At 42.7% G+C, this 12,678-nt stretch overlaps 1 protein-coding gene and 1 non-coding gene across 2 annotated transcripts; both read left to right on the top strand.

Moving 5' to 3' along the window:
* The first annotated feature begins 3,651 nt into the window (after nt 1–3,651).
* LMOD2 (leiomodin 2) lies at nt 3,652–12,438 on the top strand. The gene is made up of 3 exons (XM_053553655.1): nt 3,652–4,076; nt 9,823–11,169; nt 11,980–12,438. The coding sequence occupies exons 1-3, from the start codon at nt 3,804–3,806 to the stop codon at nt 12,004–12,006; spliced, it is 1,647 nt and encodes a 548-aa protein (XP_053409630.1). The 5' UTR covers nt 3,652–3,803; the 3' UTR covers nt 12,007–12,438.
* LOC128560525 (U6 spliceosomal RNA) lies at nt 7,501–7,606 on the top strand. Its single transcript, XR_008373023.1, has one exon. It is a non-coding gene; the product is annotated as a U6 spliceosomal RNA (small nuclear RNA).
* Nucleotides 12,439–12,678: the final 240 nt, after the last annotated feature.

A 12,678-nucleotide genomic window follows, 5' to 3' on the forward strand; every position in this document is an offset into this window, starting at 1 on the left:
TTCTGGGTTGTTCTGATGAGAAAACTAAAAATGTATGTATTGACTTTTCAAGAGCTAGTTTCAACACAACAGAAAGGAGAATTTTCTGAAGATTTGAGTGGCTTTCCCATAAGGGAATGAACTTTTGAAAATGCTTATTCTCATGAAGATGTTCACAGCAGACACTAGATGGTCACTTACAGAAGTGAAGGGATGGAGAACCCGTGTATTTCAAAGTCTCCTTGAAATCTAAGATTTGTGAGTCCAGGAACTATTATCTTACGGTCACGCTAAACATGCATTGTAATTAGCATGTGTTCAGTCTTACGTTTCCACATCTATATTCAAATGTTACCTTATTACATGATCATCCAATGTGGAATATTACCCCCATGATCTTTCTTCTCTCTTAACCTGTTTTATATTTTTCCACAGAATTTCTGCCTGTCCTATTCTGTATTTATGTTTGTTTATATATTGCCTGTCTCTTCTTGCTAGAATGTAAGCTGCATAAAGTAAAGGGCTATGTTGTTTGCTCACTGTTCTAACAACTGGATAGATAGGGAGAAAAACACAATTCCAGTATTTTTGTACATAATTATATATTCTGACACTTGTACATTGGTAAACATATCAGATACGCAAAACACATAATTTTTTTTTAACTTTTTTTTTCTTTTTTGTAGAGACAGAGCCTCACTTTACCGCCCTCGGTAAAGTGCCATGATGTCACACGGCTCACAGCAACCTCCAGCTCTTGGGCCTATGCGATTCTCTTGCCTCAGCCTCCTGAGCAGCTGGGACTACAGGCACCCATCACAAGGCCCGGCTATTTTTTTGTTGCAGTTTGGCCGGGGCTGGGTTTGAACCTGCCACCCTCCGTATTTGGGGCCGGCGCCCCACTCAGCCACAGGCGCCACCCAAAACACATAATTGTTAAAAGAATGAACTTATAACATCGTGCACATGTACTTTTTCTTTTTTTTATTCAAAAAGCACGTAGTTGTTATGTTTTATTTTGCTTTTTTTTTTTTTTGTGAGACAGAGTCTCACAGAGTCTCATGGTGTCAACCTAGCTCACAGCAACCTCAAACTCCTGAGTTTAAGCCACCCTCCTACCTCAGCCTCCTGAGTAACTTAGGACTACAGGCCCCCAGCATGGAGTCCTGCTATTTTTTTTTTTTTTCTCTTTTTAGCAGAGAAAACATCTTGCTCTTGCTCAGGCTGTTGTCAAACTCCTGAGCTTAAGGGATCCTCTTGCCTTGGCCTCCCAGAGTAATAGGATTACAAGCATGAGCTGCTATGGCCAGCTTACACATAGTTTTTCAAGTGGTTGTAATCCTCATTTATCTTTTTATCTAAAATGTCTTTATATAGCTGAATAACTCAACTCATCCCCCAGATTTGGCTAACATTACTTAATGTCATGGCCCAAAACCAAAGCCATTTCAAATAAAAAAAAGCTGTGTGCAAAAGTATATGCTACAGGCTCTAAAAAAATAACAGTGAACTCCTCATTTCTAATTTCATCATCATCTCTCTTATTAGCATCATTGAAAAGTATCATGGTTATTCTTGGAGACAGAATACCATAAAGAGCTAAGATCAAAATAGCCAAAACATGCTTGCAAAAGAACAAAGATAGAGGACTTACACTTCCTGATCTCAAAGTACAAAATGCACTATAAAGCTGGAGTAATTAAGGCCATGTGGTATTGGCAGATCAATAGAACAGAATTAGCTGTCTAAAACTCAATCTTTACACTTATTGTCAATTTTTCACAAAGGTGCCAAGGTAATTCAATAAAGGAAAAGATTTTCTTTTCATCAAATGGCACTATGACAATTGGTTATCGGCTTGCCAAAAGATGAACTTATACCCTTAACTTTCACATACACAAAAATTAAGTCAAAGTGAGTACTAAGCCTAAATACAAAAACCAAAAACTATAAAACTTTTAGAAGGAAATATGAGTGTTGGATTAGAGAAAGTTTCTTAACTATAACACCAAAATACAAGCAATAGAAGGAAAAAAATGATAAATTATACTTAATCAAAATTAAAAATGTTTGCTCTTCAATAGACAAGACCCAGAATGGAAGAAAATTTTTTTAAATTATATATATATATATGATAAAGCACTTGTATCTAGAATATATACAAAGAACTCTCAGAACTCAAAAAAAAGGCAAGTAACTCAATTTAAAAACGGGCAAAAGACTTAAGTAAATATTTTACCAAAGAAGATAAAAACATAAAATGGTGATCAACATCCCTAGTTCCTAGGAAAATGAAAATTAAAACTGTTACACACCCACTGAAATGACTATAATTACAGAGGAGGATGTGGAGAAACTGGAACTCTCTTCCATGGCTGGCAGGAACGTAAATTGATCTAGCCATTTTGTAAAGCAGTTTTGCACTTTCTCAAAAAGTAAATTTCTGGTATCATCCAGTAATTTCATTTCTACACATCTACCCAAGAGAAATGAAAACATGGTCACTCAGACTTTCACGTCACTGTTCACGATAGCATTATTGATAATAACCCACACCTAGAAACAACTCAAATATTCACCAACTACTGAATCAATAAACAAAACACATATATTATACATGTGTGATAAATGTATATTTCTATACATATACACTTTAATAGATTTTTAGATACCTATATGCTAAAATGGTATTTTTCTTATGAATTCCTTTAAAACGTGTATCTATTTTTAAAAGTTCACAAGAATATGTTCTGATATATAATTTCAAATTACCATTTCTTCAATTTTCAGTCAGGTAAAAATTTGGGTCCAAATTCTAGCTCTACCACGTCTTTGCTCTGTGCTCCTAGGTTAGTTACTTAACCTCTCTGAGCCTATACTAGTAAAATATGGGCAATAATATATATCTTATAGGATTCTGGGATTAAATGAGATAAAATGTGTTAAATGCTTAGCCCTGGAATGACACATTAAGTGTCAGTCCTTAATGAATCATGCCCAGTATTGATATTTGTCTTTTTGGAGTTTTCTTTGCAAGCCTGGTATTTTCACTAATAATTATAGTGAGAAGAAGGAAGCCTTTTTGTGTGGTGGAGAAAGCTACAGCAGCACTTACAACTGCCTGACTTCAAATTTTTCCCTGAATCTCTCAGGGCCTCAGTTGTCAAAAATCTATAAATGAAGATCATATTATTGAACTCACAGGACTTATGATGAGAAAAATACAATGTATATTAGTGCTTAGTAAACTGCAAAGGGCAATACAATTATAAAGTACAATATTATGACCTTCTGTTTCCACTAATACCACCCACAATATATTTACGTTTAACTGCCTGTAGAGTATTGTGGAGACAAGCCTCGACCCCTAAAATTGTAATGACAGAATATTTTCATGGCCATAGTGGTGGTCGAAAGTCATTTTCAAAGTAAATTTTATTCCTCTGTTGTTCGAACACAGAGTAAAAAGAACTGTGTTACTCCCTATCTGAAACACTCTCTGCCTGTCCTCATGAGCTATCAGCTCAGCTAAATATGGCGTTGGCCAGTATGTTAATAATCCCCACTGGTTCTGAGACCTCCATCCACCACCGATGTGACATTCTTTGTGTTCAAATGTCTAGCTGACGTCTGATGCTTAAAACAGCCCATGCTTTCACCCCTCTCTGCATTGTCACAGCCCTGTCTCACCACTCTTAAAAGGCTACTGCAGCCACTCCAAGCACAGTTGCTGGTCTGCCTGCCCACTTGCCTCACTGCCTGCTTCTGGCAGCTTTGCATGCCTGATTCTCCAAGCTCCTTGCCTGTCTGACACAGCAGGGACCATGTCTACCTTCGGCTATAGAAGAGGACTGAGTAAATATGAATCCATCGATGAGGATGAGCTCCTCGCCTCCCTGTCTGCAGAGGAGCTGAAGGAGCTGGAGCAAGAGTTGGAAGACATTGAACCTGATCGCAACCTCCCTGTGGGCCTAAGGCAAAAGAGTCTCACGGAGAAAACCCCCACGGGGACCTTCAGCAGAGAGGCACTGATGGCCTATTGGGAAAAGGAGTCCCAAAAACTCCTGGAGAAGGAGAGGCTGGGGGAGTGTGGAAAGGTAGGCTCCTGGGATTTTGCGTGGCTGCTCCCACCACCCCGCCCCAAACCCAGGCACCTTCTTTCTCTAACTTCTCAGTCCTCATCACTCTAATGTTCTTATTACCTGTTTGTGCCTGCTACTGAAACATTTCTTAGGCTGAGATGCTCAGGTAATTTTTATGGCTACACAGTGGATCAAAATATGTAAAATTGTTAACTGGTGTTCTTTGACTGACTAAAAATAGGAACCTCAAGAGGAAAGTAATTCACAACCAAGGTATGGGTTTAAGTATTTTCCTAACCATAACTCATTTGAACTATAAGTTAGTGATATAGAGTAATATCAGTTTCTGAGACATGTGTATGTGTGTGTTTCAGTTAAGTGCATCTATTTTCTTCTATAAATACAAAAATGGGGGCTCTGATTGCCTTGACTGTGATAGTAGTTACAGTAAAAATAGTTCTCTGTTTTCCCCAACACCAAAAAGTGTAGGGTGGAGGGAAGTACATGGGGCTTAGAGTTCGGGGCCCTGGTTTCCAGTTCCTTCTTCATCCTTAGACCTTGAACAGTCACTTCTTCAGGATTCTCCTTCTATCTGTCTATTAGAGGAGTTGGATATAATGGGGTGTTTTTGTTGTGAATCAGGAACTCCTTTGACATTTGGATAAGTTATAGACATTCTCCCCAAGAAAATACACGTTTGTGCACATATACACAACCTTTTGCTGAGAGTTTTCAGATGACACATCCTGAAACCCATCTGAGGGCCCGGCTTGGGCATACCTGTGTAGATGATCTCTAACACTCCTTCCTACTTGATCATGATGATTCAGAGACTGGGAAATGTGCTGATATCAGAGCTCAAATCTAAGCTCTTGTGTACTGCCCAGTAAACAGTTACTTTGAATTTGCCACGTGAGTCATTACCAGAAGGAAGTTCAAAAAAATGTGCACTGGGAAAACAGTAATGGCAATAAAATGCTAATACCACAAATACATTCGTCCTGAATTTATAGAACACAGGTCACCCAGGAACTGGAGTTTAAATCCTCTGCATTCTACAGGAGTAGAATGCAGAGTCAAATTGGCCCAAAGTCAACAGCAAGGTGTCCACAGTCCTAATCTAGGCGCTGTTAGATGATCTTGATGATGGGGTATGTGGGCCACAACTGCAGCAAGGGATGTGTGAGCTTTGTCCATGTCAATCATCACTGGAAGGGCTGCTGGGATCTGGCCAATGTCTGCTAAGGCCACAGCGGCTGCCTGTCTAGAGGAACTAGGAAGGACACCCATGACAAGCTGGGGAGAGGGGCTGCCAATTCCTCCACAACTATCATTTTAAAGGGTTTTTATTTTTTCCTCGGATGTGGGAATGAGTGTCAAAAGTCCAATAAAATATAATGACATTTTTATTACAGTTGTTAAAGAATTTCTTTGATAAAAAGGAATAAAATTGTCTCAGGACATAACAGCCGACTGTAGCATAACCCAGCAAAGGCATTTTAATGTCATAATGTCATAACAGTGGTGGGAACCAAAGGGCAAAGCCTGTTGACAAAACCCACCTGTTCTTGCCAAAGGTTTTGCTGATCACCGCCATGACTTATCAGCTCAATTAGAAAGGCTGCTGTGCTGATAAACTTTGATTCCTTTCTCAGCTAATTAACTTTTCTCCCACTATACTTTCCCCACTTGCCAGCTGTCTATAGTCTCGGGGAGTGCTGGGCAGAAGCTTGCTGATGGAGGGTGTAAATCTAATCCCCACCACTGGAAAAAAACTCAAAGCAATTCAGGGGTATGTAAGGGCTCAGAGCAGCTGCATGTAAAGCCCCATGGTGGGGACCATTGGGAGGTGGCTAGGCGTCTTGAGTGTCTGGTGGCTGGCTGCCTTCTGCCCATCTGAGTTCACATCAGCTTATGCTGCACTGGAATTTCCAGGGGTCCTAGGAGACCCACTGGCCTGGCTCCCATGGCTGGGGCACCCGCTGGGCCTTGGGCATAGGTGCCAATGAGTTTCCTTATGTTACCTAACCTCATTCTTACCTTTCTGCACATGAGAACTCAGACTAGGTAGGTTAAGAAACTCATTCAAGGTTAATAGTTTGCAAATGGAACTGAAATTTAAGCTAAGCTTTGTTGGCACAAAGACCTGTCTCAAAATTGTGGGTGCCCAATCAGCAGCATCACCTGGAAACTGTTTGGAATTGCAAATTCTAAAGCCTCCCTTGATCTGGTGAATGAGAAAGTCTGAGGATAGTGCCCAACAATATATGGTCTTGGGCTGAACCAACTCCCCCAGTCCAGAATCCACAACTAACTTTTAACTCCCCCCAAACTTAACTACTGATGGCCCACCGTAGACCAGATGCCTTACTGATGACAGCCAATTAACACATATTAGACATAAAATATATATTATGTACTGCATTCTTACAATAAAGTTAGATAAAAGAAAGGGTAAGAAAATCTTAAGGAGGAGAAAAGATACTTGCTAGCCATTAAGTGGAAGTGGATCATCATGATAAAGATCTGCATCCTTGTCCTCCTGTTGAGTGGGCTGAGGAGGAAGAGAAGGGGTGGGAGAGATGGAAGAAAATCCACATAAAAGTGGAGCCATGCAGTTCAAACCCTGTTGTTCAAGAGTAACTATATACTGTAGTTTTTTTGAGACCCAGAGAGGTTTAGTGACCTGTCTAGGGTCAACCAGTTCTTTACAGACAGAACTAGAACCAAAATGAAATGCTCGACTACCTCCTTCTCAGTGTCTTATTTATTCTCTGAGCGCACCAACATTCACCTTCTCCCAAGTCAGCCCCTCAACATCTCACCCCCACTTCCTCACCCTCCCTACCTTCCCACCTTCATTCTCCGGAGAATCAGGCTTAACATCAAGTCAGTGGCAAACGGGAAATCCACAGTGGAAGAGTGTCCTAGTGCAAGGAGAATTTACAAAGTGGACACTTCTCTCTTCCGGTGCTCTTTTTTCCAGATGGCCTCCAGCTAGGGTGACTAACCATCCTAGATTGTCCAAGACTCTCCAGATTTTAGAACTAAAAATCCTGCTTTGTGGGCAACCCCTCAGGCTTAGGCAAACTGAGAGTTGCTCACCTTACTCCCACCTGACCCTATCATTTCTTTCTCTTAGAGCAGCAGTTCTCAACCTGTGGGTCGTGACCCACAGGAACTGTAATGAAAGCTCGCAGCATTAGGAAGGAACCATTTTTTTTTTTTTTTTTTTTTGGCCGGGGCTGGGTTTGAACCCGCCACCTCCGGCATATGGGACCGGCGCCCTACCCGCTGAGCCACAGGCGCCGCCCTAGGAAGGAACCATTGTCCTGGAGCTAGTCTGACTCACAGCTGCTGCTAATCAATGTCATCTGAAGTCCATTCACCTAAGCACTGCTAAGCACTATGCTAGAGGAGTTAAACAGACAAGGCCCTGGTGCTCACTTCGGCAGCACGTATACTAAAATTGGAAGATACAGAGAAGATGAGCATGGCCCCTGCGCAAGGATGACACGCAAATTTGTGCAGCATTCCATACTTTAAAAAAAGAAAAATAGACAAGGCCCTGTTCCCAGCTAACAGTCTACTGGGAAAACTGTTTGACAAACAAGTAATTAAAATAAGGTCTGTAAGTACTTTATGGGGGACACACATTACAGAGATAATTTAAGGAGGTGTCAAAGAACATTTTCTGGGAGAGATGTCATTTGGATGTTCCATGACAACTCACTCTGCTAGATGATTATCTTTCCAGGTACATTTTGAGGGAAAATAGCTCTTACAGATACAGCCTGAAGGTCTTTGAAAAACCAAAGGGGATAAAATTTAATGGTGCCATAAAGTCACATACCTTGGATTTGGGGATAAACTACTTTCTTCCAAATATGAAAACAGCTAAATACACAAACAACCAAGACCATAGAACTACAAAGGACTTGAAATGGGGTGGGGGTGAGGAGAACTCAGCCTACAATTCTTTCCTTCCTTCAGTTAATCCACTTACTCCTGTGCTGGCCAGAAAAATCTTCCTCCTCTCCTCGCACACGCCAAGAGGCTCAGCTAGAGCCAAACTCTTTCTCTGGTGTATTTGGGTTGTGGCCTGAAGCCAGCTACCACCAGATATCTTTCTTTCTCTCTTTCTCTTTTACTCTCTAAGAGAGAGAGAGAGCACGCACTCCTAAAGTGGGTAAATTAAGACTGGACAAGTCATCCCAGGAGAGGCTGACCTCTTCCCCAGGCCATCACTTGGTGCCTGCCACTCCAAGCAAGTGGATAACTGGAGGCTATTTTGTGGTAGCAACTGGGCAAACAAACCTGGAGACAAGTACAGTGTTTTCCAAAGCTTGATCCACAGGCCTCAGGCAGCAGGTGCCCTTGGGTTCAAAAAAAAAAAAAAAAAGGTGTGGGTGTAGAGGGAAGAGTCAGGGCTTTGAGGCCAGAGGAGAGGCCTTGAGCTTTAGTGACAATAAAGAATCAAAAAGATAGAATGAGGGAAGACTGGACTCCGTCATCAATTTCTAGACTTTTTTTTTTTAAATCAGAAAAGATAGTAAGAAAGAGATAGAAAGGGTCCCTGGGCTTCTTTGTACAGTGAGTCTTATAGACAAGAAAGACAAAGACAGAATGAAATCGTGCTTGCCTGAAAGCCTTTCATAATTGATATATGTTAAATAATTTAAGACCATCAGGCCCAGCAATGACTTACTTCAAGTTTTCCTGGTGTTCTGCGCTGTTCCGCATTACCGTTTAGAATCTAGTGAATGAGTGCCAAGGGCGATTATCTTCCTACCTTGCCTTCTGCAGTCGTCTCAGTTAACCCTGACCTAGCTGGAGCTTTCAAGTTGGTTTGCTGACAGGGGTGACCTGAAAGTTGTCTTCCTAAGGTGGGGCCCTGCCCCCAGGCTGCCCCTCCCCACCAGGGACTGGCACAGCAGCGCCCTCAGGTGGTATGGAGCATCCAAGTCCCTGTGCAGGCCTCTATTGAATAAATAGATAAAATGCAAAGGACACCCCTCCCTCTGTCTACACTGAGACCAGCCAGGGCAGACAGCACGTGGCTCTTGTCACATCTCCTGTGGATAGAAAATTTGGGGAAGAATTTTTAGACACCACAAAGGGTAACTCATTAGCGTGCTGTATATTTTTGTTGCCATTTGTCTGTTTGGGAAAGAAAGGTAAGGAAGGACAGGTGATTCCAAAGGAAGAGTTGAATTCGCTAAATTGAAGTAGATAAGGAATCAGGTTGTTAAGAGTGAGCAGTGAAAACTTTATCAAGGGTTAGGTGGGGCTTGTGGTGGGTGCTTGTAGTTCCAGCTACTTGGGAGGCTGAGGCAAGAGGATGGATTGCTTGAGCCTAAGAGTTTGAGGTTGCTGTGAGCTGTGATGCCACAGCACTCTACTGAGGGCAACATAGTGAGACTCTTGTCTCAAAAAGAAAAAAAGAAAAATTTATCAAGGGGTTTCCAAAGCTGAAGTTCTGACTTATTTGTTCAAATTGAAAAGATGACACCAAATTCATATTCAATAAATAGAATTCTAGATATTTTGTAAAAAACAAAAGAAATATTTGTATAAAACGCTATTGATAGTTATGCAACAAAACGCTAACCTTGATCTCCCGACTAGAGAGCTCAGAAGCAGGGGAGCCATGGCTTTTCTTTTTATTATAGACTTTTATATTATCTGCCTTGTGCAACTTTCATAAATTAAAAAGAGTGCTTAAAAACGAAAAACCTAATGATGATACCATACTCTTTAGGTTGCAGAAGAAGACGACGACAAAGAGGAGAGTGAGGAAGAGCTTATCTTTACTGAAACTAACAGTGAGGTTTCCGAGGAGGTGTATACGGAAGAGGACGAGAGGCAGGATGAGTCCCAGGAGGACGAAGACAGCGACGAAGGGGAAGGAGCAGGTGAAACGGCCGGGGGTCTTAATGGAACTGTGAATTACCAGAGTGTCAGTTCTGACAATTGTCAGCCAAAGACATTTAAAAGCCAAATAGAGAACATAAATTTGACCAACGGCAACAGTGGAAGGAACACAGAGTCACCGGCTGCCATTCACCCTTGTGGAAATCCTACGGTGATCGAGGACGCTCTGGACAAGATAAAAAGCAATGACCCGGACACCACCGAAGTCAATCTGAACAATATCGAGAACATCACCTCGCAGACCCTTTGCCGCTTTGCTGAAGCCCTCAAGGACAACACGGTGGTGAAGACGTTCAGTCTGGCCAACACGCGGGCTGACGACAGCGCCGCCACGGCCATCGCGGAAATGCTCCGGGTCAACCAGCACATCACCAGCGTCAACGTGGAGACCAACTTCATCACGGGAAAGGGGGTCCTGGCCATCATGCGGGCTCTGCAGCACAACACGGTGCTCACGGAGCTGCGCTTCCACAACCAGAGGCACCTCATGGGCAGCCAGGTGGAGATGGAGATCGTCAAGTTGCTGAAGGACAACAGCACGCTGCTGAGGCTGGGCTACCACTTCGAGCTCCCAGGACCAAGGATGAGCATGACGAGCATTTTGACGAGAAACATGGATAAACAGAGGCAGAAGCGGAGGCAGGAGCAAAAGCAGCAAGACGGACACGATGGAGGCTCCAATCTGAGGACCAAAGTCTGGCAGAGAGGAACGCCCGGCTCTTCACCCTACGCGTCTCCCAGGCACTCCCCTTGGTCCTCCCCCAAACCCCCCAGGAAAGTCCAGACTGTGAGGAGCCATCCTCCCTCTCCTGTGCCCACACCCCCGCCGCCTCCCCCTCCCCCCCTGCCCCCCCAGAATCTGCACCTGCCACATCCTCCCCCGCCGCCCCCTCCTCCTCCGCTCCCCGAGAAGAAGCTCATCACCCGCAACATCGCAGAAGTCATTAAGCAGCAGGAGACTGCCCAACGGGCTCTCCAGAATGGACAGAGAAAGAAGAAGGGGAAGAAGGTTAAGAAACAGCCCAACAATATCTTAAAAGAAATAAAAAATTCTCTGAGGTCAGTGCAAGAGAAGAAATCAGAAGACAGTTCCCGACCTTCCACCCCGCAGAGATCAGCTCATGACAATCTCATGGAAGCGATTCGGGGAAGCAGCATCAGACAGCTGAGGCGGGTGAGTAAGCTGAGGACAGACCTCCGGCACAGGGTTAGTCAATGAGTTTAGTGCTAAAGTCTCCGCCCCCAAACCGTAACGCGTTTCAAATACTTTCATATGTGGAGTAAGCAGGCCGAGTCTGAAGCAGAGGAAGGAGAGTGAGAGGTGTCCTCCGGGCTTTCTCAACCTCAGGCTCCAGGAGGGCCACAACCGCGTTAACACGCTCCAACCAGGAGCGTGAGCCAGGCTTGGTGGCTCACCCCTGTAATCCTAGCACTCTGGGAGGCCGAGGTGGGAGAATCCTTGAGCTCAGAAGTTTGGGACCAACCTGGGCAAGAGTGAGACCCTGTCTCTACTAAAAATGGAAAACTAGCTGGGTGGGTGTGGTGGTGCATGCCTGTAGTCCCAGCTGCTCAGGAGGCTGAGGCAGGAGGAGTGCTTGAGCCCAAGAGATTGGGTTACTGTGAGCTGTGATGACATCATAGCACTCTACCCAGGGTGACAAGGTAAGACTCTGTCTCAAAAACTAAAAAAAAAACAAGAAAGAAAAGTAAAAAGACATTCCAAACATAAAAATCCCCATTACCTGAAAATCAAGGAGTATAATCTACATCCCAGAAGGAATCAGCACTTGTCAAAACTTGTACCTACAGAGTTGCAAGTGATTGGTACCTATTATAATTTATAGTATACACTGTACCATTCAGCAATAATCAGTCTATATTTGAGTTCCTCTCAGAGCATCCTTCTAGAGACAAATCCTACAGATAATTTTTCACTTTTATCATTTGTGTTGTTTCATTGAAAGAAAATCCCCTATTTTTGTAGGTGGAAGTTCCGGAAGCCCTGCGGTAAAAACACGATTTTTAGAAGAAGATGCCGAACTGTTCAGTGGTTTTAGATAAAATGCATCATGAGATGTTTCCAAAATACCTTCTTCAATTTGAATGAATTAATAGCCTCACCTATTAATTCCAAAGAAAATTTTAAGAAACAAGAGCATGTTTCTTCTGTAAATATGAACATAAACTTCTTTTTCTATGTTGCGAGATCTGCATTGGCAAGAAGCAATTAATTGAAGGATGCTCTTCATATCTCTCAATGTGATGGTAACTCTGAGCTGTGATGGGTTAATGAAATGTGCTGTTATTTTTGTAATTCCTATGAATTTGGATTGAAGTTTTCCCTTTTTTTTTAAGCCAAACTGATACTTTTCTGTGAGTTGAATCTATATCTTTCAGGTGTATGTAATGTTATTGAATATTAAATATATTACATTCTCACGCAAAAAGCATTTGGGTCCTTAGCATTTGCATTCTTTGCTTCCTTATGTCTGAGAAAATCTGATCAGACTTCTTTCTAAAGGACTGAAATTAAGAGTTTTCTAAAAAGGCTCTTTTGATAGTGAGATAAAAGGTTGGGAAAAGACCTCTGTGTGGTCATGACCAGGTTGGGTTTATGAATGCTGACCCAGGATGGCAGCTGTGCTCTCCTGTTTCCATAAGTCAAAGAAGTACATGGAAGTCG

Source organism: Nycticebus coucang, chromosome 11 (genome assembly GCF_027406575.1).
Source record: "Nycticebus coucang isolate mNycCou1 chromosome 11, mNycCou1.pri, whole genome shotgun sequence".
NCBI lineage: Eukaryota > Metazoa > Chordata > Mammalia > Primates > Lorisidae > Nycticebus > Nycticebus coucang.

Excerpts from the sequence above, each read along its gene's own strand:
- LMOD2 (XM_053553655.1), top strand. The coding sequence starts at position 3,804 with ATGTCTACCTTCGGCTATAGAAGAGGACTGAGTAAATATGAATCCATC. Across the intron at positions 4,077-9,822 it reads GGCTGGGGGAGTGTGGAAAG|GTTGCAGAAGAAGACGACGA; the intron begins GTAGGCTCCTGG and ends CATACTCTTTAG. Across the intron at positions 11,170-11,979 it reads GCATCAGACAGCTGAGGCGG|GTGGAAGTTCCGGAAGCCCT; the intron begins GTGAGTAAGCTG and ends CTATTTTTGTAG.